The sequence below is a fragment of the Silurus aristotelis genome, assembly GCF_946808225.1.
Source record: "Silurus aristotelis genome assembly, chromosome: 17".
Taxonomy (NCBI): Eukaryota; Metazoa; Chordata; class Actinopteri; order Siluriformes; family Siluridae; genus Silurus; species Silurus aristotelis.
In genome coordinates, this window is record NC_139590.1 from 22,206,037 (window position 1) to 22,219,276 (window position 13,240).

Below are 13,240 nucleotides of genomic sequence, written 5' to 3' on the forward strand. Positions count from 1 at the left end.
CCAAATTATTGACCAATTTCCATTCATTACACCAAAATACTGACCAATTTCCATTCATTACACCAAAACACTGAACAATTTCAATTCAATACACCAAAATATTGACCAATTTACATTCAATACTCCAAAATACTGACCAATTATCATTCATTATACCAAAATACTGAATAATTTCGATTTATTATACCAAAATACTGAGCAATTTCCATTCATTACACCAAAATACTGAGCAATTCCCATTTATTTCACCGAAATAGTGATCAATTACTGATGCAAAATTATGAACCATTCACTAATTATTACCCATTAACCATACGATGACCAAATCACCAAGCATTACATTATTTGACATTCTTGGCTAATATAAATTCATCAATGTTTAGCATGCGGAAGCCGGTCAAGGTTACTCACCTGGATGAGGTCGTGTGTGTCGTCAGTGCAGTAGACACGGATGGTGTATTCGAGGGTGGAGCAGTATGCCGGGGCGAACAGCAGCAGTTTGAGGCGCTTGGCCGCGGCCATGCTGAGGGACTCTCCGACCAAAGCGAAGCGTCCGAGCTGCTCGGTGAACAAGCGGCAAGTCTCCGCCTCCAGCTGGCAGTAAAATGGCTCAGACACCAACTCCTCGCCGAGCAGCAACACGTCCTGCAGTACACACGAGTATGGGTAAGGGCACGGGTCACTTAGGGCGGTAGGACTTGTAGACAAATGTTTACGATTATCTCAAGAGTAATTAATACCGGGTTTGATTCATTTATCTGACTCACTGGGCTGATTTGTAATTACCTGTATTCAGATTAGACTCGTTAGTGGCCCTGTTGACACGCATTACATCTCATCTACGCAGTCCGAGGTTCAAATAAGGAGAAATCTACCGAGTAACCTGTGGTCCAATGCAATCATCTTATGGCTTCCCAGAGCGGCTTTAATTAGACAAAAAGGCAAACAGGAGCCTCGGTGATGAGCACTCCTGCTTTCTCAATCTAATCAACCTCACACACACCTCAGGACCTCCAGCCAGGAAAGACATCCTGCTGATCGATGAAATGTGTTCATCAATAAAATGACTATCGACACGAGGCGTTTTTGCATTCGCCCACTATGAAAATGCATCTTCCATACTCTTTCTCTCGAATGTCCCCCATTCAGATGGTTCGATACCGACGAGGGACCATACTTCACCCTTTCTTTCTGATGCCTCAGACAATCTCTGGAGAAATTAATTGCTTTAAGTCGGCCTACGAACACTCGGCGGAGGACGAAGTTCCCCCGTATTTTTCCCGCCCTAGTCTGGGGTACCTGGGCTATATTTGTGCCAACGGATGATTAAAAGTCCTCGTCTAACCTCAGCCAGAGACAGGCCAATTCATTCTGCAGACGCCCCGCCGCTGCCACACCGGGCGGCCTGAATAATTTATGCACAATATCGAACATGAAAGAAGACCTTTACTCCCACTGCCACCCCCCTGTTCTGCTTCTTCATCCTTTCTCTCTGCCACCTTCTTCCCCACCTTCCTGGGAATGCTCTTTGGAGGAATACGTGATGTGTTTGAGGAGATACGCCTCAAATCCGTGCATGATTCAGTTCAGTAATGAAAAGAGGACGAACGAAGGATGAGGTATTTATATATGTATATATATAAAAATGTGTGTGTGGATGGAGAAGGGATTGAAATACAAAACTGCTGGACACTTTATCTGTGATTGTCCGTGGTGTTGCATCAAAACCCCCCACAAATGCTTATCAAGTGGTACCTACAGGGGAACGTCCTCACTACCATTAGTAAAGGAAACTGGATACTTGAACCCTGGTGTGTTTTCTACCCCCAGTGTGTTTTTTTGTAAATTTATAGCACCACACTCGCAACAAAAACAATGCAAGTTGAGGAGCGTTTGAGTGAGAAAGACTCGACCAACTCGACTGCAGGAAGCCCCCAAACATGCCATGTTTTTTTTTATTAAGATATAAGCTGCAAGGTGTTGCGTTTTTTTGGAGATGTAGATGTTGATGCGTTTGCCTTTTGTGTAGATGTAGATGTTGATGAAGATGTGTTACATTTTTTGTAGATGTTAGAAGCATGGAGGAACCTGAGAAAGGAATGTTAAGGAGCTGGAACGGTATGATGTGTTCTAAAGATTCGAACCAACAAACCAAAAAACTCATTTTCACTCTAATCAATTTAAGATTTAAGACAATTGGAGATGATGGACCACCACAGTAGCCGATTTCATGCCGAAATAGTATCGATCTCATCGAATGTCATGTAAAACTCATGACTGATAACTCAAAGTGATAAAAACATGCAGTCACACGTATCTGATCGCTTTATCACTGACTCACCTCCCAGGTTCCCTCATAGGTTTGTTTCTTCAGTCTGATGGCCCAGTGATCGGTGCAGGAATCAGAGCAATGCTCCATGCTGATGATGACAGGCCGAGTCAACATGACACCTGGCGGGCCGCAGCTAACCACCGGACTCAGCAGCGTCTGGCACCCAGCCAGGGGCAGTCTAGGAAGGCAGAAACGTGGATAAAAAGGGTCACAGGGTCAGTCTATACTCCAGATTCATGTTTGACATGCTGTGTCAAGGGTCAGCTGTAGAGCTCGAGCTGAAATGGAACGCAGCCAGTTTTACATCTTACACTGAATATATTATTTAACTCTTTATTTATTTTATTGTAGTTGCAATTTTTTCTATTTCGCTCCACTTCAAAAGCAGCTTGAAAATTGTAACTGTTATTATACCGGCCCATGTTAAATATTTAATCATGTACCCAGTAATGTTTACTTTTTAAATCTCAATGAAGGAGGCGGGGCCTTACTGTATGATAACCTTAATGAAGGAGGCGGGGCCTTACTGTATGATAATCTTAATGAAGGAGGCGGGGCCTTACTGTATGAGTATCTCAATGAAGGAGGCAGGGCCTTACTGTATGATAATTTTAATGAAGGAGGTGGGGCCTTACTGTATGATAACCTCAATGAAGGAGGTGGGGCCTTACTGTATGATAATCTCAATGAAGGGGGCAGGGCCTTACTGTATGATAATCTAAATGAAAGAGGCAGGGCCCCGCCTCCGTCATTAAGATTATCATACAGTAAGGCCCCGCCTCCTTCATTGAGGTTATCATACAGTAAGGCCCCACCTCCTTCATTGAGATACTCATACAGTAAGGCCCCACCTCCTTCATTGAGATACTCATACAGTAAGGCCCCGCCTCCTTCACTGAGATTATCATACAGTAAGGATATATTAACATGCAGAACCTCATTGTGATTGATGGGAAGTATTTTGTCCCCTTTTAATGATTGAATTGGTCCCAAAATGCAGTAAATCCTGCTGAATAAAGTGGAAGTTTTATGAATCCCTTTCTTTTCCAAAGTCTGTCTCTGGTTTACTTGAGCCTATCAGGCCACACTGAGCCTGCAGCTGGTGTTAGTCATGCATCTGACCATGTGTGCACACACACACACACACACACACACACACGAACCAGCACAAGGAAATTGACTTCAATCACTCTCTGTGATGCCTACAGGCTCCCCCCCTCCATGCTTCCTCTCTCATTTCTCTTCTCTCTGAAACTTTTCTGGCAGCGACTGCAGAGGGACCTACCTCACATCGTCCTTCCTCTGCACCGTGAGGTAAATCTCATAGATCTTGCCTCGGGGGATGGCCTCGGGAGGAATGAGCAGGCTGATCCCTAATGCAAATAAGTGCAAAGACAGGAAGAAGCAAGAGGGCTTGGTTTTATTCAGAGCGCATTGAGCAAATGTGACCTTTCAGATATACACTACGTTAATGTATAGACAGAAAAGGACAAAATAAATAAATAAATATATAAATAAAAATTCCACACCGCCGCCACGCCGTTTCTCTCTCTTGCTTTTGAAACGAGCTTTTTAATTTTTTTTACTATCATCGGTCGAAAAGAACGACTTTGCATACACAAGAGCTTTTTTTGGTATCACTCCAAAGCACACTGCTTTCTGTTATCGATGGCTATGAGAACAATGATAACGGAATAAAAAAAGATACAAAAGCATGGAGATGCCACCAGGGTTAAATGTGGGACGGAGCAAAGTCTGACATAACCACGCTTTCAGCAATAGCGCGTCTCATAGATAGTCAAGGTCATGCAGGGGAAGAAATAATCAAACGCATCCAGAGCAAACCAGCTACATGGATCACTGTGTTTTTCCACTGTGTGGATGCCAAAACCCGAGTTTTTACAGAGTCCTACAACTGCAGCATCCTCTTATTAAAGGCTTTTAAAGAGTCAGGGATTTGAATGAAAAACATCTCACACTGCTTCCGTTCACGAGTGGCAGCGTGCCAGCAAAAGGTTCGGTTTTAGCCCAAAAGATGATGATTTGAAACCCAAAGCTGAAAAGAAACCTGAAAGCAATTATCAACCCTTGTTCTGCTCCATCTCTCAAGGTACATAGAAGAAAAGCTTCAAGACTTTCTTAATCTTTTCTTGTTACCAAAAACGCTTCCTTCCATTAAAAAGTGCTTCCTGGTCTGTCCAGAAATTGCGCTTGCACTCTCAGGTTTTTCACTCGGGTTCCTCAAGCTGAGCACTGTAGGAGGTGATCGTTCACCACCGCGGCTTCTTGAAGTTGAAATTCAATCCCACCGCACCTGAGCAGGGTTTGATACCACCAGACACCAGTTACCAGTCTATTTCCATCTGTTGGTTGACTTATTGGGATTGCAGAAGTCCATTCTTGAGATTTACACACTTCATTTAAACAATCCAAGCAAATCTGCTTAAAGCAAATCAGGACAAATAAAGCGGCACATTTATAATGTAGTGAGAAACCAAATTTAAAACCCAGATCAGTGTATACATTTCTCAGCGTGATCTCGGATCGGGTCTATTCCCCCGATGGCACTGGTGCATCCGCTGCCTCCTGCAGCTTTTCCTCACTCAGAGAGGATGGATTTCTCAGCGAAATTGGAAATCTTTCCCTCATTTCCTCTCCTCGCACTAACTCCAAACGTGGCAGACTGATGAGGGCTCTGTCTCTTATTGAGGGAGCTAATTGTCCCAAATAGACTTCAAATCATGCCCTTGGTAGTGGATAAGGTTACAGGCACCATTCAGGCACCGATCGGTTTAGCGACGCTGTTCCTCGGTCGCGGTCCGATCCGTGAGACGAGCTCGCGACTCGCTAATGTCGCCCAATTAGAGCAATTTGGGTCGAGGGAAGCGAAATGACTCACTTTGTTTTTTATAAAAGGCATTTATTGTCGTAACGCGATCATTATGGTGCCGACGGGAGCGGCAAAAGTAGGAAAAGGAAAAAGTATTGGGACACCTGACTTTTCCCGCCAGATGTGTTCTTCTCCAAACTGTTCCCAGAAATTTAAAGGCACACAACTGTATAGAACGTCTTTGGATGCGGTGGAATGCATTTTTCTCTTCACTTAAACTAGATGTTCCAATGCAAAACCAGCTCCATGAAGATCTGCTTTACATGTGCTGGAGTGGAAGATCTTCTGCTATAGATCTCTACTGTACCCCAGGCCTCCTCACCTCACCCCCATCACTACCTGACTTTACTAACACCCATGTGGATGAATGAAATCTCCTCCCCTTCAAATCTCCACAAAAATCTAGTGGAACATCTTCCCAGAAGAATGGAGCATATTTTAGCAGCAAATGGAGACCTAATGGTCAGTTGTCCACAAACTTACAGTCCATATAGTGTTGCTCCGTAAGGTAACACGAATAAGATTCTCACAGGCCAAATTTTCCTTTTCCTGTGCTAGTGTTATTCCGTTCCTTTCCTAGCTGGAGGTTTGAGAGTGTGTGAGAAGAGCTGTGTAGAAAAAGTGAGAAAAACAATAGCGTGTATGTGTGCAGTCGTGTGACGAACCCGTGTTAGGGATGGTAAGACGTCCCCCCAGGAAGTTAAAGGTGCCGTACGAGGTGTGGACGGCGTCCCGCGGCAGAGTCTTGAAGTAGCTCTGGGCGGCGAGGCGGCTGGTGAGGTGTCCGGCGTCGCCGCTTACTTTGCCGTTAGCCATGGTATGTGACCCGTTAGCCAGAGGCTCCAGCAGGGGGCCGTCGCTCAGGGAGAATTTGGAGGTCGGGTCGTGGCGTGTACGGAGAGAACCCTGGTAACCGGACGTGGTCAGGTCTGGCTGGATTGTAAGCAGATGAGAGTTTTCTGTGTAGCGATGAGAGTGAAAGCGAAAGAAAGCGAGAGAGAGAGAAAGGAGGTAAATCAGAAAATGTGATAGTACAGACCCGATATAAACATTTGCAGAAGAAGAAATTTCAGAGCAGAGCATAAAAAAAAAAAAACATGTCATCACAACGTAGACTGACTTTCAACTGCATACTTTTTCGAACACGTTGATTGCCGCTGACTCGTTGGAAGCCCCGCCCCCTTTCCACCAATTTAAAATTACGAATATTTTGCATAATATTGGTTCTATAAGATCTGGCTTGAAAGATTTGACTTTGCATACTGTCGAGCTGAACTGAGAGAACGTTTCGAGTTCATAATGTGAAATAAAAAAGTGGATCAAAGTATTGGGACACCTGACTTTTCCAGACATATGAGCTTCATCCTCGTACTCTTACCACAAAACTGGAGGCACACAATTGTATATATCACGCCTTCGGATGCAGGATCGAGCATGACGAAGCTCCTGTGCACAAAACCAGCTTCATGAAGAAACGGTATGGGTTGGAGTGGAAGATCTCCTGCTATAAAGCTCTATAACCCTATTGAACACCTTTGAGATGAACATGAACTCTGACTGTACTACAGACCTCCTCACCTCACCTCCATCACTACCTGAGCAAATGGCTAAATGTGGTGATGTTCAAAAAGAACATCTTACACTCAGGTGTCCATGGATCTTTGTACACAGAGCACTAGACAAATGATTTGTAACAGGATGTATGATCTATTGCTTTTTGCTATATGGGACTACAAATGGTTTTGTCCCCTTTTTTTTTTTTTTAGAAAAACACCACACAAATAATAGAACGGCATTCATTCCGGAATGAGCTTCACCTACGCTCTAAGAAACAGAGGTCAGTAGATAAACGTATGAAGCGTTCCAGGCTTGTGCTCGGTGAGCATCGCCGCAGTGACGCGGATTTTTAAGACCGGCTTAGAGAGAGTTTCTGAAAAGAGGCGACTCAGTTAAGCATATCCGTAGCACCGGTCCGACTTTTTTCCACATCACGACCGTTTTCAATTCGCCAGAAAGAGCAGGAGAGTCTTAGCGTGTTCAGGTGGAAAATGGCTGGAGGGATGATGTCAAAGGTGATGACTGATGGGACTCGGTTAGAAGCTGTCGCACTGCTAATCATGTACTGAGCAGTGCACTAATAACCGCGAGGTGATTAGAAAGTGCAGTGTAACTAGTCCAGTTTTAGCAAAACACTGCTTGTGTTTCCTGTATTTATTATATAGAATATATACACTATATAAACAAATGTTTTTGGACACCTGACCACAACATTCATATGAGCTTCTGGAAAATAGTGACTTCCAATCTTTTTGGGAAGATGTTCCACTTGATTTTGGAGTGTGGTCAGTCAGGTAATGATGAAGGTGCAATGAGGAGGTCTGGGGTGAGTTCACAATCATCCTAAATGTGTTCAACAGGGTTATAGAGCTCTATAGCAGGTGATCTTCCACTCCACCACATATAAAGCATTCAGTTTCTTCATAGAGATGGAGTTTTGTGGTTCAAAGAGAATCAGATAAGGCTGGAAAAATAAACTGTCTATATACTTTACCATATAGTGTAACTTTTTAATATTTCCCTAATTTTAAACGTTTTTAAAACCCGAGGTTATTTAATGCTATTTAGCTGCTATAAAATTTCCATATTATTATTATTTAAAAAAATCATGTTTCGTGATTAAAACCAATTTCTTTGTAAATGCTTATGAGTAAAGGTGCACAAACAATATGCCACAAATGTAAAGACAGAAAAAAATGGGAGTCCTTGTATATAAATAAACGAATTGAAAAGAATCTATCGGAGTAATTGGTGTCACACACACAAACATGAGTGGGTGAACACAGTGAGATGGAGAACACAGAGATGGATAAAAAAGAGAAAAGGGATCCTACTGCAGCGCTGTGCCCGGTCCGGTGCCCACACACCTGGCATGGCGGGTTTGATGCCCACGGGCTGGAAGCCGGTCGTGAGGATTGACGAGTCGGCTACATCGGCGTCCAGCCCTTCCTTCTTCCTGCGATACACGAGGACCAGGACCACCAGCAGCAGAGTGAGACACAGCGCCACGGCAAAGATGCCCACGTACAGAGCCACGTCCTCCGCACCGGACACGGCTACCACACACACACACACAGATTAAGAATGACATTAGTTTTAGAGCACTGTACCTACATGGTGTGGTAGTGGTTGATGGTGAGGGTGAGATGATGTGGGGGATAAAAATTTAATGTAATACAGTAAATTACTGTATAATTATTAAGAAATACTACCGTAAATAACTTTATAAATGAAAAATAAAATAATTTTAGAATACTGTACCTACATGGTTTCGTAATGGTTGATAGTGAGGGTGAGATGATTTTGGGGAAGAGGTGGAGAAGATACATTTTTTGGAAGGGGGAGTCCCATTCCATGAAGACAGACAGCAACTCAGAACAAGGTCTATGAAGCGACTGAGCGTTGAGCAGAATGCGTGACTGGAACCAAAAGAAATGCTTGTCTTCCCGAAATATTCTCCAAATCCTACGAAGATTTTTACTAGTAAAACCGCACGTATAGGGTTCTCGTAAGGCAGTCGTACCCCGGAGTTCCACTGGAAATGGAAGTTCTATTCGAATAATATACAGTATAGTGGACTAAGTGCTACAGTACTTAAATAGTATATAGTGGTGGTCTAGTTGGTAACGGTGTTCTCTCACCGTTGCGGCCCGGGTTCGATCCCCGGTCAGGGAACCGACCCCAGCCATTAGGGTTGCACAAGCCTTAGTGCTGGTCCCAAGCCCGGATAAATGGGGAGGGTTGCGTTAGGAAGGGCATCCAGCGTAAAAACATGCGCCAAATCAAACGTGCGGATGGTCCGCTATAGCGACCCCCTAATGGGAGAAGCCGAAAGTTTACTGGATCAAGTGCTACTTTAGTAGTATGTAGTGTACTGGATCGAGAGCTATTTAAATATAATAGATAGTATAATAAATCAAGTGCTATCTGAATAGAATGTAATGTATTAAACAAAGTGCTTTTTGTATAAAATGTAATATACCGTATCGACTGCTGCAGCAATATTTCAGTAATATCCGAATCTATTATTGGTCTGATTTCATTCATGTATCATCATATCCATCCTAATCTTTTATATTTTTCAATTTGAATTCTTTCTTGCTGTTATGTTACATCATATTATATTTGACAGCGAAGAAAAAATAACATCTATTTTCTTCTTTAGTCCATATTTCTTACAGCAGAATTCTTTTCAGGTTTAAAGGAAAGCTGGTTTTCAAAGTCGCTGATCGAGATGCTGTTGAATAACTCCGTCTCTGATGCATCTATAATAAATAAAACCCGATATATTTTACCATTTTAAGTTTTGCTTTTTTCTTTTGGGTTAAACTTGAAGCACTGGACTCTTTTTCATTTTCATGCCTTAAAAAGCCTTTTTTTTAATAATTTTCATAAAAAGCCTTTAGTGCTGATATAAAGAGAATAAGATAAAGTAAAAAAGTAAAAAAGTTAAATGTAAAAAATAAAAAAAAATAAAAGTAAAAAAGCATGTACACTATATCAAATCAAATCTAATTTTATAACAATAACTAAACATTTTCAATTATTAGCTGCTATTGGCTAACTAGCTAAACTAGCTTTCCAGAGTTAGACTTGCCCTCCAGATTAGATTTACATTAGATTAGATTTATAATTCCTGCATGTGGAATGTTACATTGCACACTGTTTTATATAACAAACATGAACAATTTATGGTTATTATGCAGTCATATATTGACAATGAACTACGGAGCAGCGATTCCCTGAATTCAAGGTCAGTAGGTAAACAAATGCTTATTTACTTTGGTAATAACTGCGACCAAAACAACATGCTAGCAACACTGGACCAAAAAACCCCACATGTGAAACTTATGACTTGTTGGAAACCACCAACTGATCACGATCTAATTGGAAAACACGGCGATCTCGACGACTCTAATTAGACACGTAGCCACGTTTATTTGTCTTACAATTAATAGCAGCCCTGCACTCGAGTCTCTTATCTCCAGGTTTTACTGATCGACCTTCTAATTGACCTGCATTTAATAAAGCACTTATTTCGAGCCCCATTAGGATCCGAGAGCAGCTCATTAACGACTCCTGAAGCACAAAGGTCCTGCTCTTTGAACGGGGATCACATTCGTAATAGAACAGAAACTCCAGGTGTTCGCTTACTGTTTACTTTGTAAATCTTTAGCTTATAGATTCAAAAGGAATGCAAAACGAATTGGGGATTTCGTTGCCATGGTCACGACATGAACTCATTTTCCAGATGTTCTGTAGGATCAAATGTAACCCTAAACAGATTATAAAAAAATAAAAGAATCATTAAAATCTATGGTTGGTAACAAACACCACATCAACCATCATGTTAATTATACTCTCAATATCTGAACAAAAGTGTGTGGACACCTATCTATAAGATCTGTAGGCACTTCTAGAACATTCCAGTCTACATTTAGTCCCGTGTTATATCCTCCATTCTTTCGGGAAGAAGACCAGATTTTGGAGTTGTGCGTGTGGAGATTTTATTTAGCCATTAAAGGCAGGAGGTGATGTTGTGATCTGGGATGCAGTCAGAGGTTTAATAGGGTTTAGATTAGGAGATCTATAGCAGGAGATCTTCTATTTGAACTTATGGAAAGCAAACGTTTATAAAGCCATTGTGTTTCTGGAACAGGTTGTTCAGCTGAAGGGAAAATATTCACGCTACAGCATCCAAAGACGTCTTATACAATTGTGTGTTTTTGGAGAAGAAGCACATATTGTGGGAAAAAGTCCCAATCCTTTTGTCCTTACAGTCTAGTAGCGTTTCCTGAAACCGCAAAAACGCCATCTTCTACGTAGAACGATAGGCTCTAATATTTCAAGCCGAGCGAGTTGAGACTGAAACTGAGACTGATGCGTACACGCCGAGGCGGTGTAAACTTTTGTACGTATACACACGAGGTTATTGACGTGTTCTTTGGTCTTTTCCGATCTATATTCTGTTGCGCTTTGGTATCGGAGCTTTATTCCTCGGGAGAGCGGATAAACCGCAGCGGGACGTAGCGTAGCGTAGCGTAGCGCGGCGTGTGCGTCTGCCTCGCAGCCTGCTACATCAGCACTCCCGTGTTTTTTTACGCCTGTGATATTGAACAACACGCTCGCTCCCGAACAGAGCAGAAAGCGAGTGGGTGAGGGAATAAAAACAGATTTATCTGCTGCCTCCTTTTTTTTTTTTTTTGCCTCGGTGGAGTCTGAGGCCCACAGTGCTGAGACTCGCACCCTCACATCCAAAACAATCCTAATCAGCGCTGTCAGTGTGGAAATGGGATTTTGTGATGCCTCTGTGTGTGTGTGTGTGTGGATGTTTTATTGAATGTGCATTTAATTCTGTCCAAATGTGAAATTGTGTGTGTGTGTATATATATATGTTTCTGGAACTGTGTGTATTTGTGTCTTAGTGTTTGTAAATATCTTTGTTTCTGTGTGTGTTTGTATGTGTGTGTATTACTCCTGGTATCTATGTGTGTCAACCGGGTGTATACAATATGTGTGTGTGTGTGTGTGTGTGTGTGTGTGTGTGTGTGTGTGTGTGTTATTAACAATGCTCATTTAGACGCTTACTTCTGTCTTGTTGGAGTACACACACTCTCTCTCACTCACACACACACAAACACACACACACACACACACACACACACACATACAGAGAGCTTTGTTTGTTTGTTTCGATTTGACAACAGTAGAGTTGTCAAAGGAAGTGATGCAGTCGGAACTCACCCACCATCTCGACCAAACAACATCAACAGCAAATTAAAAAAGCTGCCAACTGCAGATCCGTACATCAGCATCGCTCTCATTAACCTGCATTCTAGCTGTTAATTGCGGCCGTAATCGCAAAGTCGAAATAAATATTATCAGCGCAGTCAGTCTGGGGTTCGACTTTCGTTTGTCAGGAGTGTGACAGAGCAGCAGTGTGAGAAGCGTGTCACACTCCTCTGCTTTCAAACGCACATTTACATAAAAAAAACAAAACAATTCATCTTACGTTCAAATAATCGCTGAAGTCTTGGTTCATTGTAAATGTGATGGAGGTTATTACAGTTATTAATACAGAGATTATTAGTCGAGTCAAGTTTATTTCTATAGCGCTTTTCACAGCAGACATTGTCTCAAAGCAGCTTTACAGAATTTAACAGTGAAGGTGAGCGATGTGTGTTTATCACTGATGGCGACTGTGGTGAGGAAAAACTCCCTTAGATGTTATTAGGAAGAAACCTTGAGAGGAACCAGACTCAAAAGGGGAAACCATCCTCATTTGGGTGACATCAAGAGTGTAATCATAAATCTTTCAACAATACAGAACACTGGAGAGTGAGAACTAACATGAGTACTGGAGTGTAAGTTTATGAGTAACGTCCTTTCTACAGTCTTATACAGTCATTGTGGTTATAAAACTAGGAGCTACTGAGCAACTCATAAAATAGCTCAACATTTGTGATCATCACAACACCAGCTTCTCCATGCCAGAGCCTTTAAACACTCAAGAACTGTCCAAACTCCACATGAAGTGGGATCCAATTGGCGCTGGTACGTCTCTAGATGGTTTGGGATGTTTGAGGGGTCGGCATCTACCTCTTTAAAGGTCCACAATCTTCATAATGTGGGACGTGACTGAGGCTGGAGCAACTTTAGTTAGCATGTACACTATGGGGATAAACGATTGTGGACACCTGACCTGAAGATGTTTCACTAAAGTGTGTTGGTGGAGATTTGTGTAAGATTTATTGAGCCAAAAGGTTGTTAGTAAAATCAGATACTGACGGAGGTGAGATCAGGAGGCCTGGAATGCAATCAGCGTTTACATTTGATGTTGAGGTCAGAGCTCCAGACCAGGAGACCTTTCTTCAACCCATAGAAAACATATCTTCATAGAGCTGGCTTTGTGCATTGGATTAGTTTTCCACATCCGAAGACCTCTTAAAACCTCCAACAGT

General features: G+C 42.3%; 1 protein-coding gene across 12 annotated transcripts in view; it reads right to left on the reverse strand.

Annotated features, from left to right (window-relative positions):
• Positions 1-13,240, reverse strand: part of unc5a (unc-5 netrin receptor A) — a 205,305-nt gene that overhangs the window by 26,797 nt on the left and 165,268 nt on the right. For 8 of the 12 annotated variants that reach the window (XR_014537541.1, XR_014537543.1, XR_014537544.1 and 5 more), the window contains 5 exons: positions 8,114-8,335; positions 5,888-6,181; positions 3,618-3,705; positions 2,342-2,510; positions 412-645 (listed from right to left, as the gene is read on the reverse strand). Coding sequence is in view for 7 of the 12 variants with exons in the window: in XM_083566434.1 (XP_083422560.1) it covers positions 412-645; positions 2,342-2,510; positions 3,618-3,705; positions 5,888-6,181; positions 8,114-8,335 (1,007 nt within the window). In the remaining 5 variants the exon portion in view is untranslated. The remainder of the gene's footprint in view (positions 1-411; positions 646-2,341; positions 2,511-3,617; positions 3,706-5,887; positions 6,182-8,113; positions 8,336-13,240) is intronic. The other 4 variants (XR_014537540.1, XR_014537542.1, XM_083566433.1 and 1 more) reach the window with 1 other exon arrangement.